We start from the raw sequence: 15,176 nt of genomic DNA, 5'->3' as shown, positions 1-15,176 counted from the left end.
TAGAAAAAATAAATGCATTCATATATTGGGATTTGGAGATAAAATGTGCTTAACTGTCATGGAAATACTGTCTCAATGTCAATATCAAACATATAAACACCTAATGGTCCTATTTTTTTTTAATTTTGGGGTGAAATGTGACTCGGACATGTTTTCTTACGATATTCACCCAAACAACATAACGTTCATAAACAGACTTTATTTTATTTTATTTTTAGACCTCTTATATTTCTTTTGCCCTTTAGACTCACTGTAACACTCTAAGATACACCAGTTTGGACTCAAGACTCAAGGAAATGTTTCTACACCACTGAAACACCACACACATATCTGCAAAAGGAACCATGAAAGAAAAACAATGCTTGAGATAGAAATGAGACGCCAGAATCTCGTCATCATAGTGAAACACATGGTACATTCAAAGGTTTCAAGCACCCGTCCGAAGCACTCGTCATCGTGTCACAGGAAGCCGCGTGCCGTGTAATTAAACATCCACATATGCGTTGATCACACAAACAGGCCTATGCTGAATATTGCATGTGGCAGTTTGGATTTTGACACACCACATTCATTATAAGTTTTAAAACATTCCTTATATAGGTGATATATTTTTGCGCATATACAGACTCTCTCTCATCGGTTACATAAGAAAGCAATAAGGGGAAGTGCGTCTTAAACACTGACTAACTGCGTTTAACAGGAAAAAGATGACATTCAGTGCGCTGCGTGGGTAACAGGTCCGTTTGACTCATGAACTACACACTGCGTGCCTCCTACCAGCTCCAAAACACACCGCGGCTTCTGTCGAACCAAACAAACACCAAAGATTGTCACTAGTCAGCCATGCCGTACACAGCGGACAACATTCAGCCAAGAGAATAATGCAGAAAGACAAGGACAACAAGCTAAAATAGAGCATATTCAAGAAATGAACTATACAGACAAAAGACTGCAGAAATCATTTTCTCAAACGTTTTTGTATGGTCTTGTTTTTTTTTTTTTACTAAAAATATCTAAACATCCTTTTGCATATCAATGCTTGTTTTCAGAGATCTCAAATTAAGTTTTCCTGTTTAACACACGAATCTAACAAAATTTAGCAAGGGGTTGTGCTTAAAAAGTAGAGGAAAAACATCTGGGGTGAGAAAACAAGCTTAATTCAGGACGTTTAAATATTCTTATCGAAAAAAAAAAAGACAAAAATACCGATTAAGCAAATGAGTTCTGCAGAGTAGTAATACTTAGTGTTCAGTGCAAAAGACGTTTTAGGGTTTTTGCTGAGCAAATGGTGTGTTTCGTGACTATGATGTCCTTGTGCATTATTGTACAACTAATGTTTGGAGAACAACATGTAGAAATGACTAGTTGCATACGGGCTAGTGAGTTCAGATAGCCGTTTTCTGTTCGTCTACCGGTCCTAAACGCCACGTGAAAAAAGACGCCCGTATGACAAATAACAAGCGTTGTGTTTTCCCGCTCCTAGACATCGCCTCGTTGAGCGCTCTCAGGCATCGTACCTGTCGCGTGAATATGCTTTGCAAAACGAATGAGTTATTTCTACGGATGCAAAATGAAAAACCTCTCAACAATATCGTATTTTTATATGGTTTCGAAGATGTCTAAGCACGCCGGGCCTAAGCAGTGTGCGATGAAACGGCGAAAGGTCGCAGAAGAAACCGAGAACTAGAAGGCAAAGGAACATTTTATGCATTTCATAATTCCCTCCGAGAAACACGTCCTCCCGTCCGGATTCCGTAGCACCTTGTATTGTGACATCACCCACCCATCAGCCAATCACAGAGTCAGATTCAGTCCGAATCAACACCACTTCCTGATGGCGCACAGAGCAGGAGGGCGCACACAGGAAAGAGAGAGACCTCACTTCCTTCTCCAGTACAGCGAGCTTCCTGTGGGCTGTGGCGGAGGCTTCACTTCCGGACGGCCTGCCGGTAGCTGTGTCTCTGGCCCTGTCCGCGGGAGCAGCTGTTGTTGCCGTTGCCGGGCGGCTCTTGTGCGCCGCAGGCCGCGCTGCTCTGGCTCGGAGCGTCTTTGGTGCTGCAGGTCAAACTGCTGTCCTGCAGCGTGGGGCTGGATTGAGCTCTCTGTAGCGCCCCTTCCTCCAGGAGCATGGCTTCAAACACGGACAGGTCATCGCCGCCGCAGCGCTGCTTCGCCCGCAGGAGCATGCTGTACGTCTCGTAGCGCGTTTTCTGAGAGAGAGACAGCGAGAGAGAGAGATTTGATCAATATTCAACTGTGCATTGCATTGTGGGTAGCCAGCATACTTCTCATTTTGGGAGTAATGGTTCATATGTAACGTCGCTGTCAGGTGGAAACCTCCTAAAAACGTTACTTTTTGGGGAATGGAAAAACAAAACAAAACCGTATTTTTTTTTTAATGATTAAACAGCGTTTTCAAAGTTGATATTGTGGATTTATACCTACATGGTCACTTGCATGTGGCATTATATTATAAAGATTTTACCAACATCAAGCTCAAATTGAGTTGACCAGCGAATTTTCAACATGTTTTGTCCGTCATTTGAACGGCTGCATCTGAGGCAGTAAGTGCATCGCATTATGTTTTTTTAACTTACAGGTTATGACATTTACTGTAGCTATGTGGGCACTCAATTGTTTCTGTCATTTGGCCAAAATCTCATGTTATTAAAGATGAAGTGCTTCACACAGGCTATTAAAGACAGGATTGGCTGTGACTCGATGACAAATGCTAGACTAAGACACTCTTCTCTGCTCCTCAAATTCATAAAACATTAGTCTTATATATATATATATATATATTCTTTATTTACCCTTGCATTGCAAACAAGCAGAGGCGCTTCAGACTGTGTGACACTTCATTCATGATAGAGGTGGGCGGAGTTATGAGGTTTAGTCACAGGCTCTTTTTAATACGTCTCATTGGTTAAATATTTGCAAAACCCAAAGATAGACATAAAGGATGACCAATAGTAATGATTTAGGGAAAAAAATAAAAATCCGGAAACATGGAGATTCAAGGTTTCCGCCCAACGGTATTTATTTAAAGGCAGCGGCTATTTGCACTAAGTGCAAATAGCGATAGATATTTGCACTTATTATATCTAACAATATGTTATTGTTGATGTAAATAACATATTTTCTTAGCGATAGATGATATTTACACTAAGTGCAAATAGCTGTAGATGCTATGTACTAAATTAAATAGCACACCAAGTTGATATATTCGATATTAGTTGTTATATTCAACACCATATAAAAGTAGCAGTTCTTTGCAATATGTGTAAATAGTAATTATATGTAATTTATACTTTATTTTGACACATACATACTATTTGCACCTCAGTATTGTTGTACATTAACAGGATGCAATAGTAACATAGAGTGTAAAGATTATATTCATTCAAATTATTAAATGGATTCTGCCTTAATGGGACAATAAAAGCCCTCCCTACCCCTACCCAATAAAGGCTTTTATTATTATTAAACCTTTCGTTAGGCACTTTATTTCCACATTTAGAACATTTTCTTAATTTTTACTGAAAGTAAATGCATTTCTGGTGTGATTAGTGATGAGAAAAGAGATAAGAACAAACTCTGCAAAAGGCGGATTCGAACCCAGTCAATCGCGTCAAAATCAAGATGCTTAAGCCATATGCTTTACTGATTACACCACTGAAGATGTTGAAATCTGAGCACTTTTTTTTTAATTTTGTTTGGCCCAAACAGGCATTGTTAGGCGGAGCTAGTGTGAATAGCACTTGCCAACAAGGCACGCTATTTGCACTTAGTGTGACACTCTGTTATTTAAAATTGCAGTCTTTTCACAGCATGCATACTATAAAGTGCACAGTATGTAAGAGTAGTATTTGCTATTTAGAACATAAAAGATTGGGGAACATTTTTATTTTCGTTTTTTAATAAATTAATACATTTATTCTTCACGGATGCATTACACCGATCGAAAGTGGCAGTAAAGACATGTATAATGTTAAAAAAGTTTTCTATTTTAAATGATATTCTTTTGAACTTTCTATTCATCAAAATGCATCATAGTTTCAACATAATAATAATCATCAGAAGGATCTGAAGGATCATGTGACACTGAAGACTGGAGTAATGATGATGAAAATTCAGCTTTGATCACAGGAATAAATTACATTTGAAAATATATTCACATAGAAAACAGTTCTTTTAAATTGTAATAATATTTCACAATATTACTGTTTTTACTGTATTTCTGCTCAAATAAATGCAGCCTTGTTGAGAGACTTCTTTCAAAACCATAAAAATAATAAAGTTTGAACACTATGGCACATACTGTACAGTTTGACTTTTTTACCTCAAACTCTAGATATTCCTCTCTCAGTCGGTACTCCTCAAGTTCGCGACCTTTCACCTTTCGGTCAGGCGGATAAGAGCGCAGTTGTACAAGCTCAGTGGAGATGGAGCGAAACCGGGATTCATGAGCCTGTGCCTGCTCCTCCTACACACACACACACACACACACACACACACACACACACACACACACACACACACACACACACACACACACACACACACACACACACACACACACACACACACACACACTTTATAATACTGCAGCTTATATAAACACATATACAAGCACATACTCCTCTCTGCTCCAACACATAGTGAACTACCTGGTCTACTGCCTACACAGTTTTTGATTATTCAAATGTATAATTTTTTTATTAAATAATTAGATAATATTTATTAAATTATTATCCACATTTATTTGTATTAATATTATATTATTATTAGTTATGTAATATTTATACTCCTGTCAACATTAGTTAATGCATTAGTTAACAATGGACAATATGTTTTTGCAGCATTTATTAACCTTTGTTAATGTTAATTAATGTTAAATAAATACAATTCTTTATTGTTTGTTCATGTTAGTTCACAGTGCATTAACTAATGTTAACAGATATTTTAATAATGCATTAGTAAGTGTAGAAATGAACCCTCATCCTTCCCTCGCAACCTGTAACAAATCCTTCCCAAAGCCCTAAAATTATACTTTTTGGGGGTCCAGAAAGCTTTTATAATTTCATTTTTATAGAATTTTTTTTTTTTTTCTCGGTTTTTAATGCAATTTTTGGGATATTATTTTATTTTATTTACCTTTAAATTACTAGTAGTGCCAGGTAATTGATTAATTGCATCCAAAATAAAAGTTTGTGTTTACATAATATATGCGTGTGTACTGTGTATAATTATTATGCATATATAACTACACACACATGCATGTATGTATTTAAGAAAAATATGTTATAGTTATATAAAATATTTATGTATGTATGTATGTATGTATGTATGTATGTATGTATGTATGTATGTATGTATGTATGTATGTATGTATGTATGTATGTATGTATGTATGTATGTATGTATGTATGTATGTATGTATGTATGTATGTATGTATGTATGTATGTATGTATGTATGTATGTATGTATGTATGTATGTATGTATGTATATATATATATATATATATATATATATATATATATATATATATATATATATATATATATATATATATATATATATATATATACTGTTAAAAAAAATCAGGTCTCCAATTGAACATTTTCTAGTGAGCGATCACATCTAAAATTTTCAGTTGGCCAAATTGAATTTCTTGAATTTTAATTGAATGAAATTGCATCAATTCACAGAAATTACATTTGACATGTGTGTGTATTTGTATATACATAATAATTATACACAGTACACAGTACACACGCATATATTTTGTAAACACAAACTTTTATTTTGGATGCAATTAATCGCGATTAATCGATTACCTGGCACTAATTACTAGATTTGATCAATAAATAATATACATTTCAGCACATTCTTTCAAATTAAATTCAAAATAACTCTCCCAATACATGCATATCCCATTTAATTCAGCTCAAAATAACTCACAATGGCTCAATTTAGGTGTTTCTGCCGACCTCTTGTGGAAAAATAAATAAATATAACATGATATTTCATGACTCTTGCCACTAGATGGCCTTATAGCTCTATATGGGGCAAATGAGCTGTTCCGCTGGGTCCTAAAGTCAGTTTCTCTTCGGTATGCATTCAGATACACATGCAGACATTATAAAATCAATTTTGGTAAAGTTTTAGCATTTTTAGTTTGATTTGTGAGCATTTGTTAGGTTTTTCTATGGTTAATCATTCCATTCATTAATTAACCCATGAGGGAAGGATTTGTTACTTTTTTACTAAGCAAATAAACTCCTCTAATACAGTCAGTTTTTTTTGTGTATTCATGGTTCAAGTGTGACAAAAGTCCTAAGGTCTTGGACCACTCCGATGAACACTCCATTAAAAAAAAAGAAAAGTAAAATTTAGTTTCGGGTCAAAATGACCCGAGGGAAGTATGAGGGTTCATTAATAAATATTATAAAGGAATTAAGATTGTACATGTTAATATACAAAACCTTATTGTAAAATATATTTGATATATATAAGATACATGTGTGATGACATTCATGCTATTCTTGATTATTTGACCTGTGATAGTTTGGAGGCGGAGCCTGGCAGCAGCGGTCGACTAAATTTCTTCTGTGAGCCAATGGCAGCAGGGAGGGGCGGGGCTGAAAACATGGCCGCCACCGTGTTGATGCGCGTGATCCAAGACTGCATTTGTTCAGCATTCCTACACAAACAAATCAAATCCATGATAATATTATTAAATGTGTGGGTTCTATAAGCAAAAATCATTCATTTTCTTAAGCAGAGACATTGAAGACAGACCTAGAATGAGCTCTGCGGTTGTTAAATGATGGTACAGAAGCAATTTTAGAATAAAACCTGTTTAATTATCCTAGTGAAGAACCTCAGCACCTATAATCCTGAAGACGGCTCCACCAATCTGAGAAGATGTGGACTCGCGGTAAAAAAAACAGTGTTTATGTATGTATAAGTGCAAACATGTACCCAAAAAGTGGATTTTCCAGCACAAGCAATGAGAGCGGAAACTGGGGCAAACTTCAACTAGAGCAGAGCGAGTTCTCCAGGGGAACGGGAATGTGTGTGAACACACACACACACACACACACACACACAAAAGAAAGAAACACTGCCGACGGGACTGCATGAGTGTTTCGTCATAAATTGGATGGAAAAGACGGCAAATGCTGAGCCTCATGCATATGATTTATTTAAGTGATTTATTCCAATTAAAGCGTAATGTCTTTGCGTTTTGTATATAATGCTTAAGTGCATAATTGTGTGACACAGATTTGTACATCTGAAGGCTCATTTATCTTTTTGCAATGCTGTGTCACACAATGCATTTCCAAGTTTAACAGTATTTTGAACTGGAACATCATAAAATGTAGGCCGGGACTTGAAGTTGTCAGTGGGGAGTTGATAGGATGGTGAATTTACTGTGATGTCTCTGGATGAGAGGAGGTTGGAGGGGAGCGGAGCGGAGGAAAAATAAGCATCAGGCGAAAAAGGGAGTTATTACATTCTGATGACTATGGCACATTTGATTAGTTTCTGGTCTTTTCTCATTGAGAGTGTGAACTCACGGGGCCTGAAAGAGGTAGACTCTCCAGTCTGCGGTCCGGAGGTAAAACACGTTTGGCCGTTTGCTGTAGTCTGTGGCTCGGATGGCCAAGGAATGGTGAATGGACACGGCATTCTTCAAATCCTCATCGGATAGCTGTTTATCCGGCCGATACTCGCCCTGGAAAAACAATTATCCAGTAATTAATTCAATACATGCATCAGAGATGACCTCATAGAGCACTCTCGTAATCATTACTGATTTATTGATCATACTGCCATTCTACTCATTATGTACATTATCATCAGACTGTGTGTATCTGGAAAAATGCAACAGATTTTGGGTATACTTCACATAAAGGCAACAGAACAATATAATTTGTTTGAAAGGCATTACAAATCTTTAGAAAGTTTAAAAATCTTCATAGCTCAAGAAAGACTGAGCAAATATTGGCAAATGTGCCGTTACTTCATCTACCGGTCAGACATCATTTAACTGTATAATGAACACAATTCATATCAATCACACATCCAGCGTATAGCGTTAGTTCTGGCATGTTAGTATGACTGTCAGCTGATCACGTCTATAGGAATACGACGTCTATCACAGCATGCATATATAAGCTCCTTCAGTATTATCAGCTGCTATCGCGTTCTCCGGAGTTAATAACCCTCCTCCATCCCTCCTCCACTCGTCAGTCAGGATTTGGCATCTGATGGCATCTGAATCAGACTAAATTCCCGAATTAGGTTGTTCATTTAAATATTGACATTAATGCTATCTGCAATACATCATTGCTTCTGTTCTGTTTACCCTAAGGGGTTTATCACTGCTCTCCCTGCTTTTATCCATGTTAGGCTGCTTGGATGCGCAGGGAGTTCTTGCCCAGAACAGAACCATACAGCCAATCTAAACTATAGGCTAATAGTCTATCACTTTGACGATAGTGATCCTGACAGAAATACAGTTTGTGGAGGGATTTAATTGACTGAGTTGAATAAATATATAATATTAAAATATTTTAAATGTGTCATGAAATGTTGTAATAAATATAAAAAACTACAATTCCATGTAAGCATAAAAATACGTTAATAATACCATTTTATAAAATGGTATTAACATTTTTATTTATGTACAATTTTAAAAAGAATGTGAAGGAAGGAAGGAAAGAAAGGAAAGGAAGGAAGGAAGGAAGGAAGAAAGGAGGACAGAAGGAGGACGGAAGGAAGAAGGACAGGAGGGAGGGAGGAAGGAGGATGGAAGAAGGATGGGAGGATGGAAGAAGGATGGAAGGAGGTAAGCAAGGAAGGACAAGAGGCAGGAAGGAAGGAAGGGTGGGTGGACGGGACAAAGAAAGGAAGGAAGGAAGGAGGCAAGAGGAAGAAGGACAGAAGGAAGGAAGAATGAAGGAAGGAGGTAATCAAGGAAGGACAAGAGGAAGGAAGGAGGGGAAGAAGGAAGGATGAACGGACGGACGGACAGGAGAAAGGCAGGAAGGATGGGTGGATGGTAGGAAGAAAGGAAGGAAGGAAGGAAGGAAGGAAGGAAGGAAGGAAGGAAGGAAGGAGGACGGGAAGAAGTAAGGAAGGAGGTTGGGAGGAAGGAAGGAAGAATGGGAGGATGGAAAGAAGGAGGCAAGAGGAAGAAGGAAGGAAGAAGGAAAGAGTTAAGCAAGGAAGGACAAGAGGAAGGAAGGAGGGGAGGAAGGAAAGATGGACGGACGGGAGAAAGGCAGGAAGAATGGGTGGACGGTAGAAAGGAAGGAAAGACGGGAGGAAGGAAGGAAGGAAGGAAGGAAGGATAGCAGATGGACAGGAGGAACGAAGGAAGGAAGCAAGGAAGGAAGGAGGATGGTAGAAAGGAAGGAAGGAAGGAGGACGGGAGGAAGGAAGGAAGAATGGGAGGATGGAAAGAAGGAGGCAAGAGGAAGAAGGAAGGTAGAAGGAAGGAGGTAAGCAAGGAAGGAGAGGAAGAAGGAAGGACGGGAGGAAGGAAGGAAGGACAAGAGATGGACGGACGGGAGAAAGGCAGTAAGAATGGGTGGACGGTAGAAAGGAAGGAAAGACGGGAGGAAGGAAGGAAGGATAGCAGAAGGACTGGAGGAAGGAAGGAAGGAGGATGGTAGAAAGGAAGGAAGGATGGAGGACGGGAGGAAGGAAGGAAGAATGGGAGGATGGAAAGAAGGAGGCAAGAGGAAGGGTGGGTGGATGGGAGAAAAGAAGGAATGAGGACGGGAGGAAGAAGGACAGGAGGAAGGAAGGAAGAATCGAGGAAGTAAGATGGAAGAAGGACAGGAGGAAGGTGGATATAAAGAAACTCACCTTCTGCAGGTAAAGGATGAGTCCCTTTAGAACAGCATAAAATGTTTTCCATCCTCTTTTCCCACGAGGCGCTTCAGTTCACAAGAAAAATAAACAGAAATGTAAATATAAAACAGGAAAATGGACCAAATATTAAACTATGTACAGCATATAGTACCTTCCAGAATCAGTTCCAGCTCTAAACATCTAATGTACTGGATATAGAATATTATATAGCAGAACAAGAACAAAAATAAGTATTGAAAAAGATCATCGAAAGTAACCGAAACTTCCTTGAAAAGCGCAAAACGTGCTTCTGCTAATGTCCTAGATATAAATGTCTTCCAGTGAGGGATGTGGAATAATGGAGGAACGTCTCTTTATCACTCACTTCTCTTTCCATCACAGTCGGCGTGGACCTTCCTCACCAAGAAGCCCGTCTTGTAGAGAAGAGCACCGGACGGAGACACTAAACCGCTGCCCGTCCGCTTCATTCCTCTGGTGTTTGGTTCCTCTCGGTGCTCTCCCAGCTCCGAGAACGACTTGCGTAACTCTTCCTCATCGCTGAGGGAAGAAATGAAGAAAAGAAAGGAAGTGCATTAAAGAGGAATACGAAACAAAGTGATGTACCATGTCCAGGAACTATATTGAAGCACCTTTTAGGGCGTTTTCACACCTGAAAGTCCGCACCAAAGTCCAAACCGAAGTTCATGTTTTGATACATTTTATGCATTTGGTTAGTTTTGGTTTCACATTGCAATTATGCGAGCGCACTAAAGAACTTTACGACACACTCGCGTCCTGTCGTCATCATCTATGTGGGCGGCATCTGGACATTGATTGGTTTGTAAACGGATGTTCGTCTGACGTCAGCATCTTTGACAAGAATGAATGAACGGAAGCATATCGTTGCCACTAGTGAACAGTGCGCATTGCTTGACTATTTTCTTTTCGTTACGTTTAAAATTGGACATTTCAAGCTTTATATATTGACATATTTCTCATGTTTGTGAGACAAGTAGCTGCTGAGTTTGGGTTTATTTGAGACGCGCTCCAGTTCATGTGCAAAGCATGTGATCGCTCCCGCGATTATTGTCTGCTAGACTATATGCTTCTTATTTATTAAATCCAGGCAATTATCAGATTAAACGTTGATTAAAATTAAGATACAATTTATATGAAACGAAATTCACATTAAAGAAAGGCTTTCTAAGCAAAATCATTCAAAATTTCTTTCAAAATCATTTCAGACCTTCTGTCTTCTGACATATTGCGCATCTTTTCACTTTTCATAATCAATGTAGCCTGGATGAAATTTAAAAATAACGTTATAATATTTAAACATAAACAGGAACTTCCTGTAAATGGTCTGAAAGTCCGAACCATACAGAAAATGCTTTCACACTACACTCTAAAAAAAAAAGGCTCGTAATCATAGGGGAACCTTTTTTAGTGCTATATAGCACCAATTTTGGTGCTTCAGTGGTTCTTCAGCGGTTCTTCAGAGGTGCTATATAGCACCTTAGTCAAAGAACCGGTGAAGAACCTCTGAAGAACCGCTGAAGAACCACTGAAGCACCAAAATTGTTGCTATATAGCACTAAAAAGGTTCCCCTATGATTACGAGCCAAGAACCATTTTTGGTGCCATATAGAACCTTTTTTTTTTTAGAGTGTAGAAACGAACCGAACCTTTGTTCAGTTTGATCCGGACCAAATTTCATCTGTTTGTGGTACAGGGGAGGTTTCACACCTGCAATTTTGATTCGGACAAACTGAAAAGTCCGAAAATCCGGACCAAACAAGGTAGGTGTGAAAGCGCCCTTAGTTTCTGCTTGAACTTAATGTTAGGGCTCTGTTAAAGTAACTAAATATCCTGCACATCTAGTGTTCTTTATCCGGCAGTAACTGTGGGAAGAAATCCACCTCCACAGTTCATGTTTAAAGACTGTGAGTTTGTCAGACTCGCTGTGATATGTTGGGCCTGTCCTGCTGTGCGTCCCGCCTAGAGTGAATAAAAGTCTCCCCCCGTCAGTTTTCCCTCTCCTCTTCACTCCTGCCGATCGTGAATCCCCAGAGCGAGGCCGACGGTATCGATCGAGTGTGTGTTGAAGTAAAGTGCTCTTCCCAGCGGGTTTCTCGCTCTGCCGCCGGAGCTCCGCAGCTGCGCTTCACTGCAGAAACCAATCAAAGGCTTGATCGTACAGGCCAGGCAATGATCGTACGCCTCCGCGAGCCTGCCGTAGGGTTAAACGGAAGCCCTCATACCGTGAAAAACCGTGTTCAATATATTTAGCCTCTATTATGCTGTTTTAAAGGTCCCTAATTTTGTCTCCTACAACAGGTTTACAAGCATCAAAGGTCAAAAACACAATGTTCCTCAAAATATAAATTGCAGCATCAGTTCATTTCTCACAGAGTCTGAAAAAGTTTTGTTCCCTCTAAACCACTGACGGCCCAGTCTGTTGTGATTGGTCTACTCTGCTCTGATTGGTCAGATGACCCAGTCTGTTGTGATTGGTCTACTCTGCTCTGATTGGTCAGATGACCCAGTCTGTTGTGACTGGTTAACCACTTACAACACAAGTTGGAAACCAAACGTCTATTACCATATCTGAATTTCAGCTCTTCCTCAGCACTTGATGATGATGGTGTCAGTTTTGCCGTATCAGTTCCAGCACAAAGTGCATGTAGAGTAGATTCAAAGAGCTGAAAACAGCCTCTTCTCAACATGTCAACAACGTGACCCAAACTCTTGAGCTACAACTACAGTGTTTGAGGGCGGGGCAAAATAGATGCTTTTTTCAAGCAGCCAATAAAAAGACCATAGGCTGGCATTATGCAAATGTGTTACATTGTTACGTTGGTATATAACAGGAAGTGAGACTGGAATTACTGACGTCTCATTTCAGCAGTTCAGAAGCGATTCTTTCTTTTAGGACACAATAACTTTATTTGTCGTGCACTTTGATTGTGAAACTTTGCAGACCTTTTACATTCACAAGCAGCGAAATTACACACTACATGAAAGATAATATTCAAAAAAGCATAATAGGGGCACTTTAACATCATGTTCCCAATCATGATCACATTTAAGTCGACATGATTCTGATTACTTTCTGCACGTTTTATAGCCTAGAAATCTAGACGCACCCTAGCGGCAGCAAATGTATTTTGCAGCCAGGGTCTTCTAGCAACTCTCCGTTGGCATGAGCTGGAAAAACTAAACTCTAGTCAGGCCAATCACACCGTGTATAGAGTCGGTGGGCGGGCTTAACATAATGACGGCAGAGTTGCGGCGGTTCCACGTGCTACTTGAAAACAAAGAAGCTGGAGAACAGCGGCCTTTCGAATCGGCTTTGGCCGAGTTCAGCTTTTCTTTGAGAAAAGAACAAAGAACGGCACTGAAGTCCTTCTTAAGAAAAGAAGATGTGTTCTGAGTTTTGCTGACCGGATAAAGCTCCGCTTCACCTTCTTCGTTGCTCTGGTTGGTTGTAGCGCTATCCTATTGCGTGCAGAGGGAATTTGAAAGACAACCGTTTATCCCGCCCCTCGGATTGAGCCCTGTCAATGGCGTGTTCCCAGACCCAACATCTGGATGTGGGTCTGGCTTGTCAGGCTACACGTTTTATATTATAATGAACAAATAATTAATGCATGTTATTCCAAGTTCAAAAAATCTTTAAAATGTACATCAATTAATCAACATTCAAAGCAAATTTCCTTTTAGGATGATGTCACAAATCCCTCTTACTTTGTACATCCTCCTTTCCCTATATAATTCCCAATTCCAGGCAATTCCAATTGGAAAAATGTCCCAACCTAGCTTTTCCCCTCCTTTTTCAGTTGGAAATATGGCACATTACTCAAGTAAAACAGGATACAAATGCCACTTCATGTTGATTTGAACATATGACCACCTGCATATTAATGCCTATTTAGTGATGCATGAAGAATGCTAGAACAGCCAAATCAAAACAGAGGTCATTTACACAGAGATGTCTTAAAGGAACAGATGCGGAAATAGGTGGAAATAACCATGAAAAATGAAACCATGCTTTTACAGAAAAAAACCTTGACCCACATTTCAGGTGAGCTTCAGAGCATGTTATTATTGTTAACTGAGACCAACACAAAAACTAAAGCTATTAAAACGCTAAGCTATTATTAGCGTATTATTAAGCTGCTATTTATGTTGCGTGAAATAAAATAAATGCTAAACTACAAAAAAACATTTTTTCATTTTCTTTATTTATATATAGATTTTAGATATAGATTTATATATAGATTAGATTTTTTAATAAATAATATATATTAGTATTATTGTATAATATAATTTATATTAATGTTATTATATAATATTATAAATAAATACAAATATTTTTATTATTATTATTTGTATTATTATTTATATAATATAATTAATATAATATAATATAATATAATTTAATTAATATAATATAATAATATAATAGCATGTTATTATATATAGTCAAGTACTAAAATTACTAAACAAAAAAACGAACATGGAATATATATATAGATGAAATAGTATATTAATGCTGTTTCCGAGAAAAAAATTACGAATCACTAAATAATAATACAAATAATTAAACAATAGAAATAAAATGACTGAGTAGAGTGAGAATGAACGCATACAATGTCGAATACAAGCCCTTTAAAAGCAGGAGTGTGTGTATGTGTGAATGTTCTTGTCTTTCTTGGCTGTTTTACGAGGTCTCTCGTCACATTCGGTACACTCAGAGGTGTAATATTTCTTGTGAACACACTTCGATTGTCTGAGGTCAGTTAAATAACCCATTTAACGGTGTCTTTCTCTGAGAAAGGACACACATCACACTGCCGCCCCGTCCGCGTGATGTTTCTCAGGGGAGAGACCGAATCCCTGCAAGAAGCCAACCTGGAAATCATGAGCTACGGTGGCCCAAACAGCCCAAAAACCTTCAACTCACCTCCACAAACCAGCAGCTAACCAGCCACCATTAGTACAAAGACAGAGGCACAAAACAGTTTCTTTCCCAAAGCGTTGTTGCTACTAAACACACAAGAGCTCGAAGCACTGTTCAATAAGTCTTGAACTGTCATAACGATGCAATAAAACCCCTTCAGTGCACAACACTCTCGCATTATGGGGATATTTTCACATTTACTTCAGATAATTCTAATGCAGAATCTCTCAGATGTCAAAAAACGGCCTTCTTGTACAATTTCTGATGTTTGGAAATGATCACATGACAACGGTGCTTTCATAAAACAGCGTTCTAATGACACAATAAGAAACCTGACTGTG

General features: G+C 38.5%; 1 protein-coding gene across 1 annotated transcript in view; it reads right to left on the bottom strand.

Moving 5' to 3' along the window:
* Nucleotides 1-216: 216 nt before the first annotated feature.
* LOC307143667 (PH and SEC7 domain-containing protein 1) overlaps nt 217-15,176 on the bottom strand; it is a gene marked incomplete at its 5' end in the record, with an annotated part of 78,754 nt that continues 63,794 nt past the window's right edge. Inside the window, 6 exons of the mRNA XM_079845400.1 lie at nt 217-2,210; nt 4,343-4,486; nt 6,564-6,708; nt 7,589-7,746; nt 9,888-9,958; nt 10,258-10,430. Of these exons, the coding sequence (XP_079701526.1) occupies nt 1,929-2,210; nt 4,343-4,486; nt 6,564-6,708; nt 7,589-7,746; nt 9,888-9,958; nt 10,258-10,430 (973 nt within the window). The 3' untranslated portion in view covers nt 217-1,928. The remainder of the gene's footprint in view (nt 2,211-4,342; nt 4,487-6,563; nt 6,709-7,588; nt 7,747-9,887; nt 9,959-10,257; nt 10,431-15,176) is intronic.

Source organism: Gobio gobio, assembly GCF_949357685.1.
Source record: "Gobio gobio genome assembly, chromosome: 20".
In the NCBI taxonomy this organism is placed as follows: Eukaryota; Metazoa; Chordata; class Actinopteri; order Cypriniformes; family Gobionidae; genus Gobio; species Gobio gobio.
The sequence above is the reverse complement of the archived record's forward strand: the minus strand, read 5'-3'. Positions and strand labels throughout refer to the sequence as shown.